This window comes from Megascapheus bottae, chromosome 28 (assembly GCF_031878675.1).
Source record: "Megascapheus bottae isolate mThoBot1 chromosome 28, mThoBot2.hap1, whole genome shotgun sequence".
NCBI lineage: Eukaryota > Metazoa > Chordata > Mammalia > Rodentia > Geomyidae > Megascapheus > Megascapheus bottae.
In genome coordinates, this window is record NC_143536.1 from 17867125 (window position 1) to 17892156 (window position 25032).

Sequence of the window (25032 nt, forward strand, 5' to 3'; positions counted from 1 at the left end):
TTTATGTAATTTGTTGACGGGAGTCTGTTTGTTTATTAGAAGTGCTCATGGAAATAATATAACTTAGGTCTTGGATGGCTTGGGGATTAAGGCCGTCATACCTAAAGCAAGCAGTACTGGTATCAAATCTATGCCCATCATGTCTCCTCTTGTGGGTCTTCAATGCTTTGCTCCATGTATCTACAACACAAAGGGTTTCATTGTGTGATATTTCTTTTCATTCTCTTTTATGTCATTACTCCTCAGAATTTGGAAGGATTCCCTTTAGGCCACAGATGCTACTTGCTACAGTATGACTTATTAGACTATGACTTCCTAGTCATTTTTCCCTGTCATAGGAACATCAATTACAAATCACTATTTTATTTCCAGTAGAAACTATGGTGCTACAGTTTTTATTATTTGCTTGTGCCTTTGTGTTCATATTTTTCAGTTTTTGACATCTCAACTGTGGTTATCTTCAATTCTTGTATGTTATCTGAAACCTTCAACTATTATATTTACCTTTTTTTGCCAGTCATGGGGCTTGAACTCAGGGCCTGGGCACTGTCCTTGGACATTTTTTCTCCAGATTAGCACTCTGCCACTTGAGTCACAGCACCACTTCTAGCTTTTTCTCTGTATGCAGTATTGAGGAATTGAACCCAGGACTTTGTGCATGCTAGGCAAGCACTCTACTATGCTATACTCCCAGCCACCTATTTACTATTTTTGGAAACATTGGCCTCTTCTCTTTCTTGCAAGTATCAACCCTTCACTAGTTTCCCTGTTGTACTGATTTCAGTGTTTCCTTTGTCATTGGTGATGTCTGTCTTTAATTCTTAGTTTCTAATTTTCTGATAATATTGCCTTGCATGCTTTACATTATTTTCTGTGTGATGTTTCCCCTATTTTATTTACTTGTTCATTTATTTTATTATCTTTAGGTAGTTGCTATTCAACAAAGTAGTTTATAAATACATTGTGCCTCAGTCAGTGTTGCCCCTTTGAACATTCTCACCTCACTCTCACAACTCCCCTTTGCTTACTTAATTTTGCAGATGTACATTGCATTTTTTTTCCAGTCCTAGAGCTTGGACTCAGGGATTGAGCATTGTCCTTGGACATTCTTCAAGGCTAGTGCTCTACCACTTGAGCCACAACACTGCTTCTGGCTTTTTCTGTGTATGAGGTACTGAGAAATCGTATCTGGGTCTTCATGCAGGCTAGGAAAGTACTCTACCACTAGGCCACACTCCGGCCCTGATTTTTTTTTTATTTTGATTGGCAATTGGGCTGGAACTCTGGGCCTGGGTTCTGTCCCTAAGCTCTTCAGCTCAAGGCTAATGCTCTACCATTTGAACCACAGCACCACTTCCTTTTCTGGTGGGTAATTGGAGATAAGAATCTCATGGACTTTAGTGCCTGGGCTGGCTTGGACCATGATCCTCAGATCTCAGCCTCCTGAGTAGTTAGGATTATAGGCATGCGCCACTGGCACCTGGCTACAATGAATTTTTAAAAATTATATTTCTCCTTTCATTTTCTCTTTATTATATCTGCTTCCCCTTTTTCCTTCCCACTCTTGGTGCTTATTTCCTGGTATATATTTGGTTGACATTTGATTTTGTCTTTCTAAGGAAAGTATATAGAGACTCTCAAGACTCAGAATTTTCATGTTTTATCAGCATTACTCTGTACTGATGCACAGTTTCTCCTATAATATCATTGGATGGAAATGACATCAATGTTCTTCTCTTTCCTTTTAGAAGTCAAAGATATCTACTGACCATCATTAAGTCTTTCCCAAATTCTATGTTGCTTTTGCCCAAGTCATACTCAGCCCCATGTCCTCTTATTTCTTTTTCCTTAGAAAGATTTTATTTCAGGTGTACATTGAAATGCCAGATCTTCCTATTTAGTATGCTAACATCACCATAGCGAAAAATAGTGTATATAGGACTGGACATGACCTATTTCTCATAATGTCTTTTTCTTCTCTATCTCTAGGTGGATGCCATTGCTCTGGAAAACCGTATGTATTTTCAACTCCCAGGCTTAGGAAATATTTAAGTTCTGAGAAGGTTTGGACTTTCTTGCCTGTTTTTGTTCAGAAGCTGATCTTGATTCCAGTTTCCTGATGGAAAAGAGGAATGAAGGTGTGCTGAGCAGGAACCATGATACAAGGAACAAGTCTGACCATCTTGTTTTGTCCCTGGAAGCAGCTATGTCAATTTGGTGGAGTGTGGTTATGTGAACAGGGGTTGGGAGGTATCTGTAAGTGTGTCTATATGGAGTTATTACCTAATATCTGTAAAACTAATGGTAAAATAGGATCCCCACTACTCATATGGTTATGATGCAGAGAAACTTGGCCCACAGTGAAAATGGACAAGGATATTTTGAAGCCAGGCATAGACCCAGTGTTGATTCTCCGAACTAGACTTGTATTGTTTTGTCATGGAATACCTAGTAACCATGTCAGGGTATTACACATTTGATTCTGTGTTGTAGCTTACAAAGAGCTGTCAGTCATTTGAGTTGGTTTCAGTGGTCACATGCCCCATGGTACAAGTAGGAAAAGACTTCTCCAGTCATTAACATCACAATTATAAGCTGTGATCAGGATCATCTCCCAGGTTTGAGTGTGATGAGACATGGAATAGAACAGTGCTGATGAACATGTAACAGTGATGGTGGCCTTTGTCAGCACTTGTAGCAATTACGTATCAAAGATTTCTTTTATTGTAATCAATATGATTTTCAAGTACTTTGCAAACACTCAAATTCAACAGCATATTGATAATAGGTATGGTCACAAGTAACACAGAGTACCACTTGTTTACAAACTTGGACCCCACTTAGATTCAGTCTCTAGGACAGAGGAGTTAGAGGCTATCTATTTTTTCCTCATGCCAAACTCCAGGAAAAAATGTCTATTTTTGGAGTATATTGTGAGATGGGGCCACTGGCTCTATCAACACTCATACATTGTGTCTGCAAAATCAAGTCAAGAAAAGGGAGAAACCAAACCACATGTTGCTAGTGAATATTTGCAAACAGTAGCATTTCAGTATTACTGGATTATGGATTTGGAAATTACAAAGAATAACTAGCTTAAAACTAAGTACAGTATAAGAACAATGATAAAGAGAATATATATGAGTGTATTATTCTTGGGAGGCAAAAAGATCTTGGAAGGTATCAACAGGGTAATGGAAATCTAGTTCAGTTTCTGAAAGGAAAAAGAAGGAGTCACATCTGGTCAATAAAGCACAGCATGGACCTTAGTGCTCACACACCTTTTAAACACTATCACATTGAATAGGTTTCCTTTAGCTGGAAATATAAAACTTCTGATGCTTCTTATTTTTTTCTAGTTTTCTCCTTTCCTTTTATTCTTGTCCCATGTCCACATCAACTAATGATCCTAAATAATCCCAGGCAACACTGTCATATTACTGACCATCAATTTGTTTCTTCCCAGTGGCCTCTGAGACCATGCAGGATTCTGTTCCTCAATCCAGGACAAATGAGGAAGAGTCAATAAAAGATGAAGTAAGTGTGCCTATCTTTGTGTGAAATACAAGTACTGCTATTTTTCCATTGTTAAACTTATTGTAATACAATCACATAAGCATGTGTATGATAGTCCTTTAAGGGAATATGAAGGGATAGATATTTTCCAACTGAAATCTGATTGTGGACAACATTAAAAATGTGCAATTATGACTCAGGTGGTAGACAGCTGTCTAGGAGCGAAGAAAATAAAAGAGGAAAAAAATGACCTTCAGTAATTTACAAAATTTATAACAATAACTTTTATCCACAGAAACATTTTTCTATTGTTGGTCATGGAGCTTGAACTCAGGGCTTGGTGCTGTCCCTGAGCTCTTCTGCTCAAGGCTGGTGCTCTGTCACTTTTAGTCACACAGCACTACAGGTTTTCTCATGGTTAATTGGAAATAAGAATCACACAAACTTTCCTGCCCAGGCTCTTAGCCTCCTAGGTAGGATTATAAGCATGAGCCATTGACACTCAGCTCGCAGTAGCATTTAATAAAATCCATGAAATAAAGTGTAATTATCACTCCCTAAAAATGGACAGAGACTGGGAATTTTGCCTTGTGGTAGAGTGCTTGCCTTGCATGCAGGAAGACCTGGGTTCAATATCTCAGTACCACATACAAGAAAAAACTGGAGTTTGGCCTGAGTCTCAGGTGGTAGAGCTCTAGCCTTGAGAAAACACAGGGACAATGCTCAAGCCTTAGTTCAAGCCCCAGGACTGGCAAAAGAAATGGACAAAAAGTAATCAACTCAAGAAATCCCATTAAGGTCTCATATCTCTTGGCAATGGTCCTTTTAGTGTATAGCTGTAGGTTCTTGTGACTTGATCAGTTTTTCATTTGATTTCTAATGCAACCAAATGAACAGACAGGTGTGTAGGACACAAAGTAGCCTTGTTTTCACAGTAACTTCTTTTTGTCATTATAGGTGGATGAAGGAGGAAGTACAAATTATAAGGAGAATGAATTAAGTCACGTGCAAGTGACTGATCTGCATGGTGAGATGAGTAGAATTGTCTTGTCTCTTCTTGTGACCTGCTAGCCTGATGATAGATTCCTTTACAAATCTCCCGAGAAGAGAGATTACATGGCATAAGAGAAACCCCCAGAGATTCAGAGGCTTGCTTTATATTTAGAATATATATTCTAAATTATTTGGAATATACAATATACATATATTATAATAGATATAATATAGAATGTATATATTAGATATCATATTATATATATATAACATATAATATATAGATTCCAGAGAATGAATCTAAGAAATCTATATGGATTACTTCTTATGTTGGTGTCTCAAACTGACCTAATTATCTTTGTGAAAACCTATCTCTGAAAGGTTTTATTATCTCCATATATTGACACACTTAGGATCAAGTATCCAGAATATTAACTTTTGGGCCATACCACATTCAAACACTATAAAGCACATAATATAATATAGTCAAACAAAGAAAGAATATTGAGGTACTCTCCCCAATAAATTTCTTTGCAATGTTTTTTCTCCTGGAATATGAGATAATATGTTTCAACTAGTGAAGATGCTGAAGATAGGAAATCCTTTGGAGCTGGGACCCAATGGTGAAAGGTTCTGGGAGGTATAAGTCATACTTCAGCCCTGGAAACCAAAGAAATGAGTAGAGAATACAAAGAAGAGAAAGTATGTGTGACCTTTTAAATTAGTGACATAGGAATAAGTTTGGGATAATTGAAGGTATGAAAGTCTGCAGTCTTCCTTTCTTTGGTACCTAAAAACAATATTCTCCATGAGCTTTATTTTTCCTGATTTTACATCTGCAGAAGATCACACATTGGAGTTCATTGGTTGACTTGCCTTAGATGTTGATTTACAACGAAAGAGTCTATTGGTACAGGCCTGGCTCACTCTCAGGTGCTAGGTGAATGTGGAGAGAGAGTTATTCTTACTATGTCAGGAGATAGATGAGAAATTCATTCTGGCTCTTTGCCTTTCAGGCCTTAGAGCATCCCTTTCCATTCTGCCTCTTTGTCCAATCCTGACTGATTGACCACTGCTCAGGAGGAATGAAATATAGAATATTCCTATGGGTTTTCAGCATACTTCTGTGGCCTTTAGCAGAGGAGTGGTGACAAGTATGCTCTCCATTTTGTACCTTCACTCCTCATTCAAATCCCAAATTCTGGGACTAGTGTAGCGCTGAGGTCAGGTATAGAATTGTGAAGATCGAACGTCTCCCCAGTCACTAACCTCATACCCAGAAAAATTTGGCTACAGGTGGGTTAGCTGTAATTCTTTCCAATAGGGCACAAGAAACCCAAGCCAATACCATTACAGCAAGGCTGAAAGAAACTGAGTCCTTAGGAATGAAGAAATTTTATTCCTCAACTGTTATCCAGTGTGCCACATATGAGAATCTTATGATAGTTCAGGTTCACAGTGATTAAGAAAATTGTCAGGGGTTGGAGGCATGGCACACATTAGCCAATTAGTGCAAGTGTCAGATCAAGAGTTTGAGTCCTCAAGAGTTTGATGATAAAGAACAAGAAAGGAAGGAAGGAGAGAAAGAGAAAAGAAAAGAATGAGGAAGCCAACTAGCCAGGTGCCTGTGGTTCATGCCTATAATCCTAGCTACTTGGGACACTGAAATCTTGAGAATGATGATTCAAAGCCAGCCTGAGAAGGAAATAGTGTGAGACTCTTATCTCCTATTAACTATCAAAAGACCAGGAAGTGTAAGTGTGGCTCAAGTGGTGGAATGATGGACTTGAACAAAGAAGCTCATGGACAGTGCCCAGGCACAAAGTTCTCTCTCCAAGATTGGCACCTCCCAAAGGGAAAGAAAATAGTCACAAATTAGGAGAGGAATGAGAAAGTTTTGTGTGGGGAAATGAGAGAAATTAATGTTGTGAGGACAAATTCATAAAGTGCCTCCCCCTGTGAGGATTGCGATAAAACACCACTTTCTGCTAGAGTGGCAGAATCTGAACTGACAAAGGACTCAAAGATTCTCATTACAACATAACCTTACTGAAGCCAGGAACTCAGATAATTTGTTCTCTGTCATTCCAGGGAAATAGCAGTTTATAACTTAGGTGTTTAATCTATTCTTTCTCAGATGATGTCACCGTCACCACTGTCACTGCTGAGGTGCATGAGGAACCCTCCTCCGATGATTCAGAGGATGTGGAGAGAGATACCACCAATGAGAATGTAATTCAGGTCTTTTTTCTGACTCTTGTGTATCCTATTTTTTTTCAATCAACTATACTTTTACAGCTGTCTCTCTTTTTTCATATAATTTTTATTGTAATTAATAGAAGGGTTACATTACATTTGCCAGATGGGAGGTGCATTACTTCACATACATTGATACCCTTTCTCATGTCTTGGTCCCCATTTCCATCCCCCCACCCTCACCTCATCTTGTTTTCCCCCCTTTCCTATCCAATTTCAAATAAGCAAATATGCATATATCCAATATATCAGATAACAAAGTGAAATACTGTAAAAATATGAGATAACCAAGGGACAGCAAAAGAGATGAAAGATAACATAGTATATTAAGGACAACAATCACTCATTATATGGCTTTTGTTTCTACATCCTAGAGGTCCTTTCATTTAGCATCATACTGTATGGCCTTATGTATCTAGGTTTTGCTCTATTGCAAATCTCTGCTAGAAGAATCCAAGGTTTTTACCGATTATAGCAAATGAGGGAAACCATTGAGCCTATGTTCCTTTGAGTCTGGCTTACTTCACTTAATATGATTTTTTTCTGTCTTTCCATTTCCTTACAAATGGGGAGATGCCATTCTTTCTGACAGCAGCATAGAATTCTATTGTGTATAAATACCATATCTTTTTGATCCACTCATCAACTGAGGGACATCTGGGTTGGTTCCATATCTTTGCTATGGTAAATAGTGCTGCAGTGAACATTGTTGTGCTAGTGGATTTAGTATGCCCTTGTTTCTGGATAGTTGGGTAAATGCCAAGTAGTGGAATTGCTGGGTCATAGGGGAGCTCTATGTTTAGTCTTTTGAGGCACTGCCATACTGCTTTCCATAGTGGTTGAATGAGTTTGCACTCCCACTAGCAGTGTAGTAGTGATCCCTCCTGGCCACATCCCCTCCAGCATCTGTTGTTATTAGTTTTCTTGATCCTGGCCATTCTAACTGGAGAGAGGTGGAATCTTAGAGTTGTTTTGATTTGCATTTCTTTTATGACCAGAGATGTCGAGCATTTCTTCATGTGTCTATAGGCCATTCTTATTTCTTCTTCAGAGAAGACTCTCTTTAAATCTTTGGCCCATCTTTTGATGGGATGGTTGTTTCTTCGGAGATTAGTTTTGGAGTGATTCAACTTTTGGAGCTGTTGATATATTTTAGATATGAGGCCTTTGTCTATTGTGTGGTTGGTGAAGATCTTCTCCCATTCTGTAGGCTTCCTAATTAATTTACTAGCTATGTCCTTTGGCATACAGAAGCTCTGCAGTTTAATGCAGTCCCACTTATCCAGCCTTTCTCTGATTTGTTGTGATTCTTGGTCCTTATTGAGAAAGTTTCGACCTGTGCCAAGGAGGCCTAGTGTATCTCCTATTCCTGCTTGTAAAGTTTTCAGTGTGTCAGTTTTTACCTCGAGGTCTTTGATCCATTTGGAGTTAATTCTAGTGCAGGGTGACAAAGAAGGACCCAACTTTAGTTTTCTGCAGGTTCTTAACCGGTTCTGCCAGTACCACTTGTTGAAGAGGCTGTCTTCTTTCCATTCTATTTTTTTGGCTCCTTTGTCAAAGATTAGGTGGCCATAGGTCTGTGGTTTAATATCTGGGTCCTCAGTTCTATCCCATTGGTCTTCAGGCCTGTTCTTGTGCCAGTACCAGGCTGTTTTGATAATTATAGCTCTGTAATAGAGTCTAAAGTTTGGTATTGAAATTCCTCCTGTGCTGTTCTTTCTGCTAAGAAGTGTTTTTGCTATACGGGGTCTTTTATTAGTCCATATGAAATTTTGGATTGCCTCTTCTATTTCTTTAAAGAATGCCATTGGGATATTGATGGGTATTGTGTTGAATTTGTAGATAGCCCTTGGCAAGATTGTCATTTTCACGATGTTGATTCTTCCCATCCAGGAGCATGGGAGGTTTTTCCATTTTCTCAGTTCTGCTTTAATTTCCTTTTTCAGTGTTTTTAATGCCAACAGTGAGAGGAATGAGGCAACAGTCAGGAAAGCAACTCCTTTTGCAATAGCCTCAAAGAAAATAAAGTACCTAGGAATTAACTAAGAATGTAAAGGACCTTTTTGATGAAAATTCTGTGGGCTTTCTGTTTAACTTGCTACAGAAGCTTTGAAGTTTAATGCAGTTCCATTTGTCCAAGCTTTCTTTAATATTTTGTGTGTCTAGGCCTTTATTAAGAAAGTTTCAACCTGTCCCAAAGAGCCCTAGTATATCTCCTATTCTTTCCTTTAAAGTTTTCAGAGTATCTGCTTTTACTTCAAGGTATTTGATCCATTTAGAATTAATTCGGTGCAGGGTGACATATAAAAATCAAGCTTTAGTTTTCTTTTTTTGGGGGGGAGGAGTCATGGGGCTTGAATTTGGCCTAAGGCCTGTCCTTGAGCTCTTCATCTCAAGGCTACTTACTGCCCTACCCTGGGCTTGGGTGCTGTCTCTGAGCTCTTCAGTTCAAGGCTACCACCTTATCCTTGAGCCAAGTCCCACTTTCTGTTTTCTAGAGGTTAATTGGAGAGAAGAGACTCAGGTCCTTTTGTGCCTGGGCTGCCTTTTAACCTTGAACCTCAGATCTCAACCTCCTGAGTAGCTAGGATTACAGATGTGAGCCACCATGCCTGGCCACCAAGTTTAGTTTTCTACAGGTGCTTACCAACTAGCAGTTTTCAGGATGGACTTTTTTAGGGTTGGTGTATATGTGTGTGTATGGGGGGGTGGAGACAGAGCAGTGCTGTTTGTCCATTCTGTTTCAGCAGCTCTCATTTTCTTCAGCAGACTCAGCTGAGTGAAGCTTACAGTCTGTATCTCATAGGCTAGGAGCACATGTTCCTCCAACTCTAGTTTACCATCAGAGCAACAGCTGCTAAAGCCTGCTCATATGTGGCCCTGGGGTATTTTCTCTTGGTAAAGACTTAAGGACACTGTCTAAAGGTTCACTAAAGATTTAGCAGACAAGCCTTGGTGCTTCCAGCCCTAAATCACGAATTACCTAGGTTCAAGTTTATTTTCCAAGGCTGAGGAACTTCTGACTCTCAGTTCACTCAATCTACTCCATAGTCTGTATCTCCACATGGAAACTCAATTGGTTTATATTGCTGATTCTTGAAGTCTGGGGCGACATATATACGATTTTTTTTTTGGCAGTCCTGGGGTTAAACTCAGGGCCTGGGCACTGTTCATGAGCTTCTTTTGCTCATAGCTAGCACTCTACTGTTTGAGTCACAATGCCACTTTCAGCTTTTTATGTTTATGTGGTACTGAGAAATTAAATCCAGGGCTTCACGCATGCTAGGTGAGCACTACTAAGCCATATTCTCAGCCCTAGATATGAATTTTTGAACTTGGAGCTCACTTCCTGCTAGTCTCACAATCATTAATAACAGTTTTAACTTTAAATAGTTTAAATTTAGTTTTTTTTTGCCTGTCCTGGGCTTGACCTCATGGCATGAGCCCTGTCCTTGTACTTTCTCAAGGCTAGAGCTCTACCACTTCTGGCTTTTTTCAATGTATGTGGTGCTGAGGAATTGAACCCGGGTCTTTGTGCATGCTAGGCAAGCACTCTACCACTAGGCCAAATTCCCAGCCCCAATTTAGTTGGTTTTTAAAATGTTATTTCTCTTTTTAATATTGTAAATATGTTCATGTATTTTATAATACATTGTTCTTACTCAGTAATATACAAGCTGTGCCATAGTAAGCTTTAATCAGGGAAACATTTTTTTCCTCGTAAAAAAATTGGTTTCCTTCTTTTTCCTAAAAATATTTGGACAATACATAAATAATGTCTTGGGCTTCTTTGTATTAGTAGTTTATAAAAAACATTATTGCTAGAGGAAGTGGCACTGTGGCTCAAGGGGTAGGGTGGTAGACTTGAGCTGAAAAGCTCAAGGACAATGCCTAGGCCCAGAGTTCAAACCCCATGACTGACAAAAAATTATTGCCAGGGTGCCAGGGTGATGTACAGAGCCTAGGCCCAGAGTTAGATATGTAAGGCAGTGAGTACATTTCTTGTTAGACACTGTCACCTCCTCCCATGTGCAGCACTAGTTTTTTTTTTTTTTTGTCAGTTTTGGGCTTGAGCTCAGGGCCTGAGCACTGTCCCTGGACTTCTCAAGGCTAGAGCTCTACCACTTCTGGCTTTTTTCTATGTATGTGGTACTGAGGAATTGAACCCTGGTCTTTGTGCATGCTAGACAAGCACTCTACCACTAGGACAAACTCCTGACCCAGCAGTAGTTTTTTTTTTTTTAATTACATATTTTTTTGTCGGTCATGGGAGTTGAACTCTGGGCCTGGGCATTGTTTCTAAGCTCTTCAGTGCAAGGCTACTGCCCTACCTCTTGTGCCACAGTTGCACTTCCAGTTTTCTGATGATTCATTGGAGATAAGTTTCTCATGGACATTTTTAGTGCTGGGTTGGTTTTGAACCGTGATCCTCAGATCTCAGCCTTTTGAGTAGGATTACAAGTGTGAATAAGCCACCCTGCCCAGCCTTTGTTAAACTTTTTTTTTTGTTTTGCCCATCTTGGGGCTTGAACTCTGGGCCTGGACACTGTCCTTGAGCTTTTCAAGGCTAGAGCTCCACTACTTGAGCCATCAGGTCTGGTTTTTCTGTGTATGTGGTAATGAGGAATTAAACCCAGGCCTTCGTGCAGGCTATGCAAACACTCCACCACTAGGCCACACTGTAGGCCTGCAGCAGTAGTTTTGGGTTATTTATTTATTTATTTGGTGCCAGTCCTGGGCTTCAGCTCAGGGGCTGAGCACTGTCCTTGGACTTTCTCAAGGCTAGAACTCTACCACTTGAGCATCTGCACCACTTCCACCTTTTTTCTATGTATGTGGTACTGAGGAATCGAACCTGGATCTTTGTGCATGCTAGGCAAGCACTCTACCCCTAGGCCAAACTCCCGTCCCCCCCTTTTTTAATTTTAAAGATTTTATTAACATTGATTTTTACATGGTATTTCACATGTCATGTTTAACAAACAAGTATTCAAGAAGTGAATCTATATATAATCACTACTGTGTAGATTTTAGAACATAATTAAAAATAACTTGTCTGACTTTCACAGGTAAGAAATTTCCCAGGATTTAAGTGTGGGCACTTTCTTTGTGTAGGGAATTCTTTTTGCCAGACCTATAGCTCGAACTTGGGTCTTGGGCATTGTCCCTGAGCATTTTTGTTGAACTCTAGGGCTCTAACACTTGAGCAACAGCTTCATTTCTGGCTTTTTTATTGTAATTAATAGAAGGGTTACATTATATTCACCAGATAGAAGATGCATTACTTCACAAACATTGATACCCCTTCTCATGTTTTTGTTCCCACTTCCCTCCTTCAACCCCTCCCCTCTTCTTGTTTTCCTCCCTTCCCTATCCTATTTTAAATAAACAAATAAACATATATACAATATACCAGATAACAAAGTAAAATACTGTAACAATATGAGAATAACCATGGGACAAAAAGGAGATGAGAAATAACAGAGTACCTTAAGAACAACAATCACACATTATATGGCTCTTGTTTCCATATCCTGGAGATCCTTTCATTTAGCCTCATCCTATGTGGCCTTATGTATCTTGGTTTTGCCCTATTGTAATCCTCTGTTAGGAGAGTCCAAGGTTTATACTAATTATGACAAATGGGAAACCATTGAGCCTATGTTTCTTTGAGTCTGGTTTACTTCATTTAATGATTTTTTCCCAAGTCTTTCCATTTCCTTACAAATGGGGTGATGTTCTTTCTTATGGCAGCATAGAATTCCATTGTGTATAAATACCATATCTTGTTGATCCAGTCATCTACTGAGGGGCATCTGGGTTAGTTCTGCAACAGTAGTTGCAGACCAGAACGGGAACTAAATGATCACTGCAGTCTTCAGCTTAAAGCCTTAGGCTGTAATCTTGGGCTGTAGCCCTCCTGACCCCATCTATTACTTGTCTTGTCTTTTTCTCTTCTCATCCTCACCCCCTAATCAGGTATCCCGCCTTGCTGCCTGCTGGCTCTGGCAGTAGACCTTAGAGTTGCCTTGATCATCTTCCCATCTGCTTTGTAATGTCATCAAGTGAACAAACTTGTGTACAGGACACAGAATAGCCTTATCTTCACAGTAACCACTTTCCTGTCATTGCAGGAAGATGCAGGAGGAAATGGAAATAACTGCAAAAACGGACTGAGTCAAGTGCAAGAGGATGATGTGGATGGTGAGAAGGGTCTCTTGATGTGGTTAGGCAGTATGATACCAGATACCTTTAGATTATGCAAAAAAGTACATATTAGGAAGAGAGAGATGACATGAAATAGGTAGAAGCCCTATGGATTTAGAGGCATGCTGTACAATTAGTGTGCATTTTGCTGTGGGGAATGAATATGTGGCTAATCAAAAGATATTAAGTCAGGCATGGTGGCTCATGCCTGTAATTCTAGCTACTCAGGAGGCTGAGATCTGAGGATCAAGGTTCAAAGCCAGTCTGAATACAAAAGGACCTGAGACTCTTATCTCCAATTAACCTTTAGAAAATGGGAAGTGGGACTTGGCTCAAGGGTAGGGTTGGTAGCCTTGAGCTGAAGAGCTCAGGAACAGTACCCAGGCTGAGTTCAAGCCCCATGACCCACAGAAAAAAAAGATATTAATTCTTTTCTAGATAGCATTCCCACATGGCATGAACTTTGTGAGGCCTTACCTTTGAAACGTTTCTTCAGTTGCCAGCATTATAACTCTCAGAAACAAGCCTCCAAACCTGGGAACCTTTGGGCAAAAAACACATCCATACAGTAGAGAACACATATTATAATGTAGTCTAATGTAGAATCAAGGAGTGAATTTCTCTAACAAACTTCTACCAAATGTTTGTGTGTCCAAAGTCTGGAATATGCAGGAATATGACTGGACCAGTGATGAGGAAGACACTTCAGGTAGGGAAACTCCTTGACTTGAGACCCAGTTGTGTAAGTCTCTGGGAAGTATAGGTTATGCCTGTCCTCTGGAGACCAAATCAGATAGAATGGAATAAAAACAAAGCATGTGCTTCCTTCATAATTAGTGACATAGGAACAATTCTCAGAGTAGCAGTATCCAGTAAAGTCTCCTTTCTTTTGTGTTTAAAAACAATGTTGTCAGCAAGCTTTCTTCTTCTTCCTCCTGCTGCTGGAAGAATCCAAATGATGACAGCATTTGGTCACAGACAGGCATGCCTTGGAGCAGGCCTGGCTCTGATATGCAGGAGCATGTAGAGAGGGAGTTTTCCTCACCTTTGTCAGGAGGTTGAGTAGGTCTATTTTCATCTGTATTTTCAAGCCTCAGAGTATCACTTTATTTTATACATTCTCTCATCAAAAGGACACTTCCCAGCTACAGTGAGTTAGAAAATACTCCTATGGGCTACTCACTCACTTTTGGGTCCTTCTGGATAGGAGTTGTGAGAAGTGTTTTCCATTTCTTATTTCTACTTTTCATCCATATCCTACCTTCTGGGACTACATGTAACCCTGAGGATAGCTATGGAATGGTGATGATTGAGTGTCTTCCAGTCACTAGCTACATCTCATACGTAGAAAATTCAGGTTACATTTGGGTGATTGTAATTCTCTCCAACAGAACACAGCAGAAACCCAAATCAATGGCAGTTATCCCGGAGTATTAAGAAACAGTAATTAGCACTAACTTACATATGTAACTGTAACCCCTTTGTACATCACCCTGGCAAGAAAATTATAAAAAAGAAACTGAGGGTCCTGGAGTATAGCCTAGTGGAGTGTTTGCCTAGCAGGCTCCAAGCCTTGGATTCAATTTCTCAGCACCAAATATTCAGAAAAAGCTGGAAGTAACTGGATGCCAGTGGCTCATGCCTACAATCCTAGCCACAAAGGAGGCTGAGATCTGAGGATTGCAGTTCAAAGCCAGCCTGGGCATGAAAGTCTGTGAGACTCTTATCTCCAATTAACCACCAGAAAACTGGAAGTGGTGCTGTGGCTCCAGTGGTAGAGCCCTAGCCTTGAGCAAAAAGTGTCTGAGGTCAGTGCCCGGCCCCTGAGTTCAAGTCCCAGGACTGGCAAAAAAACCCAACAACAACAAAAAGACACTGAGTAATTAGAAAAGGTGACAATATATCCTTAATTTTGTATGTAGTATTCTATGTAGGTGAAACCTAGGAAGGTTCAGGATTAGAGGAGAAGGAAATTTATGAGAAAGAAGGAGATGAAAAGAGACAAGTGTGCATAGGGAGTGATGGAGGCTGATATAACATGAAGGCAAATTAATAAACTTCTTTGAACAAATGAAAAATTTCACACATCCTGCTATAGTGGCAGTGTCTGGTTTGGACCAGAAGATGATAGACAATATCCTCACTGCAGTATAACCTAACTGAAGCCTGGAGACAGGAATACAGAGATGAGGAAGAATAGAGTTCTGAGTTTGTTCTCCATGACACTATGGGCATTCACTCTATCCTTCATTTTCCCAGATGACTCCTTATATCTCAGTGCTCTGGAACATGACCAAACTTCCTCCAGTGATTTCTCCAGTGAGGATGTGGAGAGAGAGAGCATCAGTGAAAATGTAATTAATTTCATATCTCTGTCTTTTAATTCTTTTAAGGGTTTTCCTATAAGTTTCTGTCTCCATTAGAGATTTAGTTTGTTAGCTCTGTCTTCAGATCTTCCTCTTCTTGGCAATGATTGAGTTCCTTTTGTCTTTTTTTTTTTGCTAGTTCTGAGGCTTGAACTCAGGGCCTGGGCACGGTCCCTGAGCTTCTTTTGCCCAAGGCTAGTATTCTCCATTTGAACCACAGTACCACTTCCATCTTTTTGTTTATGTTTTACTGAGGATTCAAGCCCAGGGCTTCAAGCATTGTAGGCAAGCACTAAGCCAAAGTCTCAGCCCTTTGTCTTTCTTTGTCAGTAGAGATTGATCCCAAGCCAAGGTATATGGATAAGTCTATACTTAAGATAGTATTTCACTATCTTAAGAAAATCAGTGAGACCATTGATTTTCTTTCAATTTCAGTGCATGGACCATCTATGAGGATGGTATTAATAAGATCATTATCATAAAAAATATTCTGAGCCAGGTGCAGTGGCTTATGCCTGTAGTCTTAGCTACTCAGGAGGCTGAGATCTGATGCTAGTGCTTCAAAGCCAGCCTGGGCACTAAAGAACGTGAGACTTATCTCCAATTAATCACTAGGAAATAGGAAGTAGGGCTGTGGCTCAGGGATAGGGCGGTAGCCTTGAGCTGAAGAGCTCAGGGACAGCGTCCATGCCCAGAGTTCAAGCTCCATGACCAACAAAAAAAATGTTCTGAGAATATGTTTATGGTTAACTAGACGATCTCTGGATGGATTCTTTATAGAATGAGGACAGTGGAGTTGTACCACATCATTATTCTATGTCAGCATTTTTCATGCTCCTCAGCATAGCTGAGTGGAGCTAACCCAGAGTACACCTTACAACACTTGAAATTCACCTTAGAGCAATGGTGGCTAATGGTTACTGAGGAAGATATTTTGAGACCCTCCCTTCCCTCCTGCCCCCGGAAAAAAGCAGAAAGGGCTTGGTTCCCTCAATCCTAAAGGGGTCAAGGTCACCGCTCCAAGGCTGAGGAACCAGTGATACTCCACCCAATTCTCAGTCATCCTTCTTCCATATCTCTCTGCCTCTCTGTTCACCCATTCCTGTTTCTGTGTTTCAGGATCCTGAAGTAAAACCTGAGGAGACAAAGACCTGAATTCCTTAACTTGGCGCTGTGGTCCTATTTGTACTACCTACCCCCCCTCAATAGTTTTAGTTTTCAATTGTTTAGAGTTAGTAGTTATTAAATTAATAATATAACCAATAACAATATAATCTAGATATATATAGTCAAACACACTGAATTATAAGTATATACTAAATCAAAATGTTATATAGAAATAGCAATATTAAATTAAGTATAATTAGATATATTAATATAATTAGATATTAGATATATTATTAGGTAGATATAAGATGTAATAGATATATTAGCTATATTAAATATAGTTTATTAATATAATCATACATTAATAATATAATTAAATATATAAAATTATCAATATTAATATAAATATAAACACACTGTGATATAACTTAATAGAATATAAGTGTAATTAATATAATTTAATAATCTAATAAAATATATTAAAATATAATTAGATATTTACATTAAATCAAAACATTAACCTCAAAATGATTAATATCAAGATATTGTGAAATATAAAAATTTAATAGTATATAATTATAATATAGAATATAATATGCAATAGTAATGATATCTAAATAATTAAATATGAAGTTAGATATTAACACTGATTATTAATATTGAAACCTTAATGTTAAAACATAAATATCACATAATATGTAATTGATTATAAATATAATTTAATATAATACAATGAGTAATATAGTTAATAATAGTTCTCTTTTTAATATTATATATTTGTTTATACATTTTATTTGTCCGTACATATTAAATAGTATTCACTTAGTGTAAGGTTTTATTAAAATCTGTTTTATATTCTATAATAGATCATAAGCTAGACCCTAAACAGTTGAAAATTTGTGGATCATACTGCATTTACCCTAGTGATGCCAACATCACCCAGTTTCTCTCATTCTTTTTGACTTCATTGAACATAGTAGCTGCCTGTTTGGTATTAGCATCTCTCCTAAGGTCACTGCTTCCCTAGGTATTCTGTTAATTAAAATCTGTTTTCCACTACAAGTCTTCATAGCAGTCATGTTAATTAAAATCTGTTTTCCACTGCAAGTCTTCATAGCAGTCATATTATCAAAATTCTTGATGCCTTAGACTTCAGAGACTTAATATCTGAACTCAGCTTAGCTGGTATGAAATCCTGACCACACTGTTTCCTTTCTGGGGTCTTCAGTGTCTTCTCTAATTTCTTTCAGCACACGGTTTCTACCTCATTGTGAAAAGTCACTTTCTATTGGCTTGACATTTGCTCTTCTGTTCTGACATGCCAAGGATTCTCCTAAAGTTCACAATTTTAGCAGAATATAGATATGATATGCTGTTCTTCATTGCCAGTCATGAGAACTGTATCTTGAAGAAACACTTTCCAATAAAAATTATAATTCCTTTTACAACTAATTTAAGATAAAAATAATTTCTTCCCCTCTTAAAAAAACTCAACCCAGGGGGAGGGAAATGGGTACCCAAGACATGTGAAAGGGTATCAATGTATGTGAATTAATGCACCTTCTATCTGGCAAATATCATGTAACCCTCTTACTAATTACAATAAAAAATGCAAAAAAAAAAAACTCAACCCAGAGGGACAATTGTAGTAATGGAGATATGATGTGTCTTGACTTTATCAAAGTTAGTATACTGAGATATGGTACAGTAGTTTCTGAAGATTTTCTTTTATCACTGGGAAGAGAGGCTAAAATTTACCTATTTGCAAATTCTTTATAACTACACAAGAATAAACTATTATCACAAAATAAAAATAATTGAAATTAAAACAAAATCAAATCATTTAATTTGTTCAGAAATAGTGCCTTCTCCTTTTTGTGGCAAGGCACAACCCCTCACTAATTCTTTCTGAGGTTTATTTCTGTATTGAATGAAATATAGGTGCTTATCATCTCCTGTCATCAGTCCATTTAATTCTCTTATTTTGCTTGATGAAGTCCTTTTATGCTTTGTCTCATTTCCTATATGTCTTCATTTTTAGGAAATTACATAGAAATTACCTCCCATCAAGTTTCAGGGCTGTAATAATTTGAGTGGCTTTACTCTGTATTTATTTATGTTTTCTCCATTTTTATATGGAAATTACATCAGTGTTTTTCTGTTCCAGCATAGACATGAAATTCATCAGAGTGTCTCATAGTGAAAACACATGCAGCTTCTCTTTGTTCTTTCTGTACACTGATCATGTTTCCCATCTTCTTTCCAATAGTTGCTAGTTGTAGTCTTAGCCCACTCTTCAATAAGCCATGTCTCTCATTAAAACTTGTATCTTGTTCTTACCCTTCTGTCTTCTAGTATTTTGTTCTTGCACTCTAATTATTGCTTTTTTACATTTGGCATCTCTTTCAGGGAACAACTGTCAGCATAGGACAAAATCTGTCCTTAAAAATGTTCACTTTAAGAGCTTTTACATTTCCTATCATGTCAATGATTTAGCTAGTGTCCACTCTATGCCTATGTATTATAGACTTGCTGAATTACTTTTTCTCCCTTTTATCAATCAGCATTTCAATCTTATAATTACTATTAATTTCTTTTCATTTATATTAGTTACAGAAGTAATTTTCTCCAAAATTTGTTTTAGAGTATTTGAGTTTAGAGAATTAGATTCCACTTTTTATTTTGAGGTTTGCTGTCTGGTTTTATGTATGAGAACTTTCATAGCTATTTGAAATCTTTTATTTAACTGGAAACTTAGATTTCCAGACAAACAAGTACAGGATTAACTTGGCCTGCCTGTGATACAAACTCTTGCTAAATGCCTTATGCTGTATTCACACACTTTAATTTCTTACCTCACAGCATCCAAAGATTTACACTAAATTTGTTCCTAGTTTACATTTTAAAAACACCATATAGAAACCTTAAGAAAAGGTTTGTAATTTTCTTGACTGATTTTTAAAAAAATTACTGTCCCAAATGAACGTATGTCAGTGCTAAAATGTTAAAATGTTATTCCTCTTTAATAATAAGAAAAAAAGTCTGTTAGGCCCCAGTATTTATGGAGCCAGACGACATCATGCTAAGAGAAATAGACAGACTCACAACAAAGTGATCTCAGAGTGGACATTTACTTAGTTGTAGAATCCAAACCGGGTAAACTCACAAAGACAGAACAGAAAAATAGCCACCATGGACCCAGGGTTTTAGGAACTGGGAGTTTTTGAACCAAGACATTAGGTTTCAGTAGTGCATGCGAAGTTCTAGAGGTGAAACTTACTGCAAATTCCAAGTGTAGATTGTGCTGGGAATTTAGTGAGAGTAGGACTTAAGGGTTCTTGACACAGAGAATATGAATATGTATGTTAGTTACTGGGTTAATTAGGTTGACAAAGTAAATAAGCACTATTTAGAATGTATATAAAACATCACAGTGTTCCTTAAAATATAAAATCTTGTTAATTTTACATTAATAAAAATGGAAAAAATTTAAAAGTTAAACCTAGACTCAAAGAATTTTTAATTGACATGTTAAATTATTACTGAAAGTTGTTTTTTGTAATAATTACTTCCTCTAGTAATAATAAAATATTAATTTTAAATAATCAGAAATGCATTCCTTATTGTTATAGAGTATGTGTAGTCAAAAAAATAAAATAGAAAACATACACTGAGGCCGGGTGTTTGACCTAGTGGTAAAGTGCTTGCCTACCATGCACAAAGACCCAGGTTCGATTCCTCAGTACTATATACATAGAAAAAAGCCAGAAGTGGTGCTGTGGCTCAAGTGGTAGAGCTTGAGAAAGTCCAAGGACAGTGCTCAGGCCCTGAGCGCAAGCCCAGGACTGGCAAAACAAAACAAAACATAAACTATTATTGGTGATCATGAATTTTCCAACATTGATTGAAGTTGCTTAGAGTATATCAAGTTAATGACAATTATAAAAATTATTCACTTTCCTATCATAAATGACACATTTATAAACTAGAAAAATTGGAAAAATCTCATGATTTTTCCATTAAGCCAAAGACATATCATTTTCATATTGTATAATAAAAACAGTGACATAAAACTTGTCTTTATATGCCAATTTATAGTTGCTCATATATGTTTACCATTTAATAATAAATTATTTTGTAAAAAAAGACCTCATGATTGTGGTGTTTAACTGGTCATTTTCCTACTTTTGTTTTTCTTTTTATAGTGCTAGGCATTGAATTCAGGGCCTTAGGCCTACTAGGAAAATGCTCTATAGCTTGCTCCATTCCCCTAATCCTTTCTTTTAGTTAGTTTTTCAGATAATTTCTCTCACTAGACTAGCCTGAAGAGACCCCATCTTCCTCTCTCCTTTTGAATACTGGGATAACTGGAAGATGCTAGCAATTACAGTTAACCAGACTATTTGAAAAGGGAACTCTGGTTCTTCTTTTTGTCCTTACTGTATTAGTCTATTTTGTCCTTCTGTAACAGAATACCCAAGATTGAGTACTTCAGATAACATTTATTTCTTAGTTTTAGCACTGGAAACCCAATTTTAAGGTGCCTGGGCCTTCTTTTTGGGTTGTACATTGGTGTTTCCAAGTACAGAGAAACACTACTGAATCAGCCTTCATCCCAAGATCATCCTCATGATAAGCTGTCCATTCCCATTGCAATTGCATCCACCCATTCATGACATCCAGTCCTTCATGAATGTGTTCCTTCTGAAACTTCCTAATACATTCTGGTTTGCTGAAAATTATCTTTGCAACATATGGAGTGCGGTTAAACCATAGCAGCTTCTCAAAGCCCTGAGGAGGGAGAGAAGGCTAATTCTATTAAGGGAGATATGAACCATGACTCATGGACATGTTAGACAAGGGCACTCCATCATTGGAAAGTCTCATATACTTCAGAATGACCACATTATTGTCCCAGGGTCATTGTTGGTCTTTACAAAATGTGACTATTATATCTGACAGTCGAGAGAAAAGTTAAGTGTGTGAATACATGGTTTCACATCAAGCAGCAAATGGAAATGTAATACAGACAAATGGAATTGATTGGAAAGTGAGAGAAGCCACTTTTAGTGGATTCTTGTGGCATAAGCAATACATAGGCTGACTCATTCTGCCATATGATAATTTGGGGTCTTTTATGTGTCAGGAAATGGTTAGGAAGGGTAGGGAAATATTTATCTTAAAAATGTGTTAAATACATCTTTATTATCTAGGAAGATCTTTAAAGCTCTCACGTTCCATCCTTAGTCATCTGCTGAAAGTAGCCTCTCCTGATCCCCAAACAACTTGGAAACAATGGCAAACTCACCAAATAGTGGAGATATTCATGAATCCTATGTCTAGAGGATAAAAATAGAGCAGCTTAAACATCCACACTCAGGTTGTATGGGAAGACTAGATGTCTTTTTATCCTGATTCATTATCTAGACATTGAATCACAGGGTTATGCTGCCAGTATTTTCTAGCTTGCCCTGTCCATACCTCAGGTAACACCTCTCCAAGTATGAGGTGGTGCTCATACATCTGTTTTCATGGCTTCCCTGTCATTTTTTTTGCCAGAAGTACCTTCTCAGACCCTCCTCCTGGGTCCCTAGCTGTCTCTTGTGGGAGCTTCTTCCTTTGACCCAGGACCTTCAAATAGCTTCTACCACACACCAGTTGTTATGAGTCTGGTGTGTGATGCACATTTTTTGCCAATCCTGGGACTTGAACTGAGGACCTGAGCACTGTCCTGGGGCTTCACTGTCCTGGGGCTTTCCTCAAGACTAGCCCTCTACCACTTGAGCCACAGTACCACTTTTGCCATTTTGTGTGTATGTGTTATTGAGGCTTCATGCATGCTAGGCAAGCTCTCTTACCAGTAGGCCATGCTCCTGGCCTCTGATACACATTTTTTGCCAGTCCTGGGCTTGAGCTCGGGGCCTGAGCACTGTCCGTGGACTTTCTCAAGGCTAGAGCTCTACCACTTAAGCCTCAGCACCACTTCTGGCTTTTTTTCTATGTATGTGGTACCGAGGAATTGAACCCGGGTCTTCGTGCATGCTAGGCAAGCACTCAACTACTAGGCCAAACTCCCAGCCCCGCCCTGATACACATTTTTATTTTTATTTTTTTGTGGGTCTTGAGGCTTGAACTAGGCCTGGGTTAGAGAAATGTACCTCTAGTTATCAATATATTGACTTCTCTTGTAGCTTCCTAGCTCTTGCAAGGACCTAATGGAGGGACAGGGCAAATGTGTTCCTAGTGAATTCCAAGATATTGTCACTTGCTTTCTGAGATAGCAGAGCTTCTCATTTTTATTTTTTAATTTGACAATTGAATCCAGATGGGAACTTTTGGTCATGTGTATCACAGAAGTCAGGTATAGTTTCCTTGGGATTCTGGAAGGAACCCCATTACAAAATGATGTAAGGGAGCACATAAATGTGAGAAATTGTTAGAAGTGATGGGATTTTCCTCAAAATCTTCCCTTCCTTGGATTATATACTTTCAAACTACCTACCAAAAGATGTCTCTGTGGAGATTATGCCTTAGGGCATGTTGCTCTAAGTCTTCTTTGACTTCACCTCTAGCCCTGATTTTTGCTGGTTGTTTTAGAGATGGAGTCTAGTGAGCCCAGGCTGGCCTCCAGCCACTATCCTTCAGATCTCAGATCTTTTAGTATGCAGGACTATGGGCATGTATAGTAATTATAAATAATAATAAATAGCAATAATAATTTAGTCACAATGAAACAACTGAAATGTTTAACAAAAATATAAAATGTATCATGTAATGGATAGTATTCAGCTATAAATCACGATAGTGTGGATGCATCTATGATGCCAAATGAAGTATCAAGAACATGTATGTTCTTATAGTTTTATAAAACTAGAGATAGGAGGTGATGACTGTATGTCAAGGACTATAGAGAAGATACAATGGGGAATTTAATTACAAGGTATGCTCTTTCCATTGGGAGGGATCAAAATGGTTGAGGACAGTGAAGAGACATAAAATGTAGTGGGATCTGAGTCCAGCAAGGCATGCTGTTGAATTGACCCTGAGATCACACACCCACACCCACACCCACACCCCCCCCCACACACACATCTAATTTTTAAATATGTGTGTAAACATACATATGCATATGTAAATATTAACTAAAATATGTTATATACACCGGGAAATTCCAGGGGTATTACTCCTTTGAAGAACTAATTTACAGTGTAACAAAATAAATACCAGGAAGCTGGTAGTTGAGTTACTGGAATGGGAGAGGTTAAGAGGAGGGGTTAGATAAATGAGAGGAAGTGTGGGAGGAAACAGTTATTATATGCAATATATATGTGAAATTTAGGAAAATTGAGGGTAAGGATGGGGTTAGGATTGATGGGAAAGAATTATGAAAGAGGTAACACTGACATCCTGAAGAACTGACATGCTGAACTGAAATTCCTTTGTACAACTACTTAAAATAAAAATAAAAATAATGATGAGTAAAGCCATCTTGCTGCATGCTTCTTTTTAACTGTTTTGTATAAGAATATATCAGAATGTAGCAAATTGAAGCCAATCTTCTCATGGGCTGACAGTTTTTGCTGAGGCCAGCTGAATAATGGCTAGTACAGAGAGCACAGAAACAACTTTCCAAAAGTCTGATGTTTTCTGTGCTTTTAGGAGTCAGTATAGTCAGTTCTGCTGTTTGAATATCAGGTGGTGGTCTACATCAATTCTGCACTGGTCTTAGAGCCATACCCAACAGGAGCATCTTAGAAGTTGGTAACCTCATTAAATGCAGTTATCATTAAGCTAATACTGAACTCTTTACTGACTAAATTAGGCTTGTATAAAACCTTCTCTGGAGTGTTGTCACTGTCCCAGTTTGGAGGCAAATGTTTCCTTTACATCTTCTGGGAAACATCTTGCAAAGGGGGCAGCCTCTTTGGAGAGGACACATGGGAAAATACTGTTTTTCCCACATTTGAGAAACCAGTTTCCTCACTAAAAGTGTAACATCCCCAGAAGCCATGTGATCATTAGACTTTGAATAATCCCCTTGTTTATTTAACAGATGGGCAATTGAACAGCAAGAACAGAGTCCCATGAGTAAACTAGACTGAGAAGAAGACCAAGCGATTTCAAGGAAAATACTTGGTCTGTTATGCTGGTTAACATCTTCTTGGGAGAGACTTCTAGTTATCTATTTTACTCTTTTTATTTTACTCTATTAATCTTCTAATTAGATCTAATTTTTCATGTATCCAGGCCATAAAGTCATATAACATGCCACAGTGTACCATACTGTCTAATTTCCCAGTGGCTCATAGTCCTGTGGACCAGGCTTCTATAGAATTCTACTTCCACTGTTCTTCCTGCTAAGGAGTGTTTTTGCTATTCTGGGTCTTTTATTATTCCATAAGAATTTTTGGATTTCTCTATTTCTTTGAGAAAATTTGTTGGGATTTTTATTGGTATTGCATTGAATGTGTCTTATTTCTTTGGGAAGTACTGGCATTTTTACATGTTAATTCTTTCCACCCAGGATTTAAAATTTTTTTACAATAGAGGTCCTTCACCTCTTTGGTTAATTCCTAGATTATTTTTG

At 38.1% G+C, this 25032-nt stretch overlaps 1 protein-coding gene across 2 annotated transcripts in view; it reads left to right on the plus strand.

Annotated features, from left to right (window-relative positions):
- LOC150045368 (uncharacterized) overlaps positions 1–24816 on the plus strand; it is a 51187-nt gene extending 26371 nt beyond the window's left edge. The window contains exons 9-16 of one of the 2 annotated variants that reach the window (XM_090319842.1): positions 1990–2014; positions 3467–3537; positions 4474–4543; positions 6647–6741; positions 12900–12969; positions 13631–13681; positions 15232–15326; positions 16458–16550. In XM_090319842.1, the coding sequence (XP_090175968.1) occupies positions 1990–2014; positions 3467–3537; positions 4474–4543; positions 6647–6741; positions 12900–12969; positions 13631–13681; positions 15232–15326; positions 16458–16493 (513 nt within the window). In that variant the 3' untranslated portion in view covers positions 16494–16550. Of the gene's footprint in view, positions 1–1989; positions 2015–3466; positions 3538–4473; positions 4544–6646; positions 6742–12899; positions 12970–13630; positions 13682–15231; positions 15327–16457; positions 16551–24498 lie in introns of those variants that run through there. The other variant, XM_090319843.1, reaches the window with a different exon arrangement.
- The last annotated feature ends 216 nt before the right edge of the window (positions 24817–25032 follow it).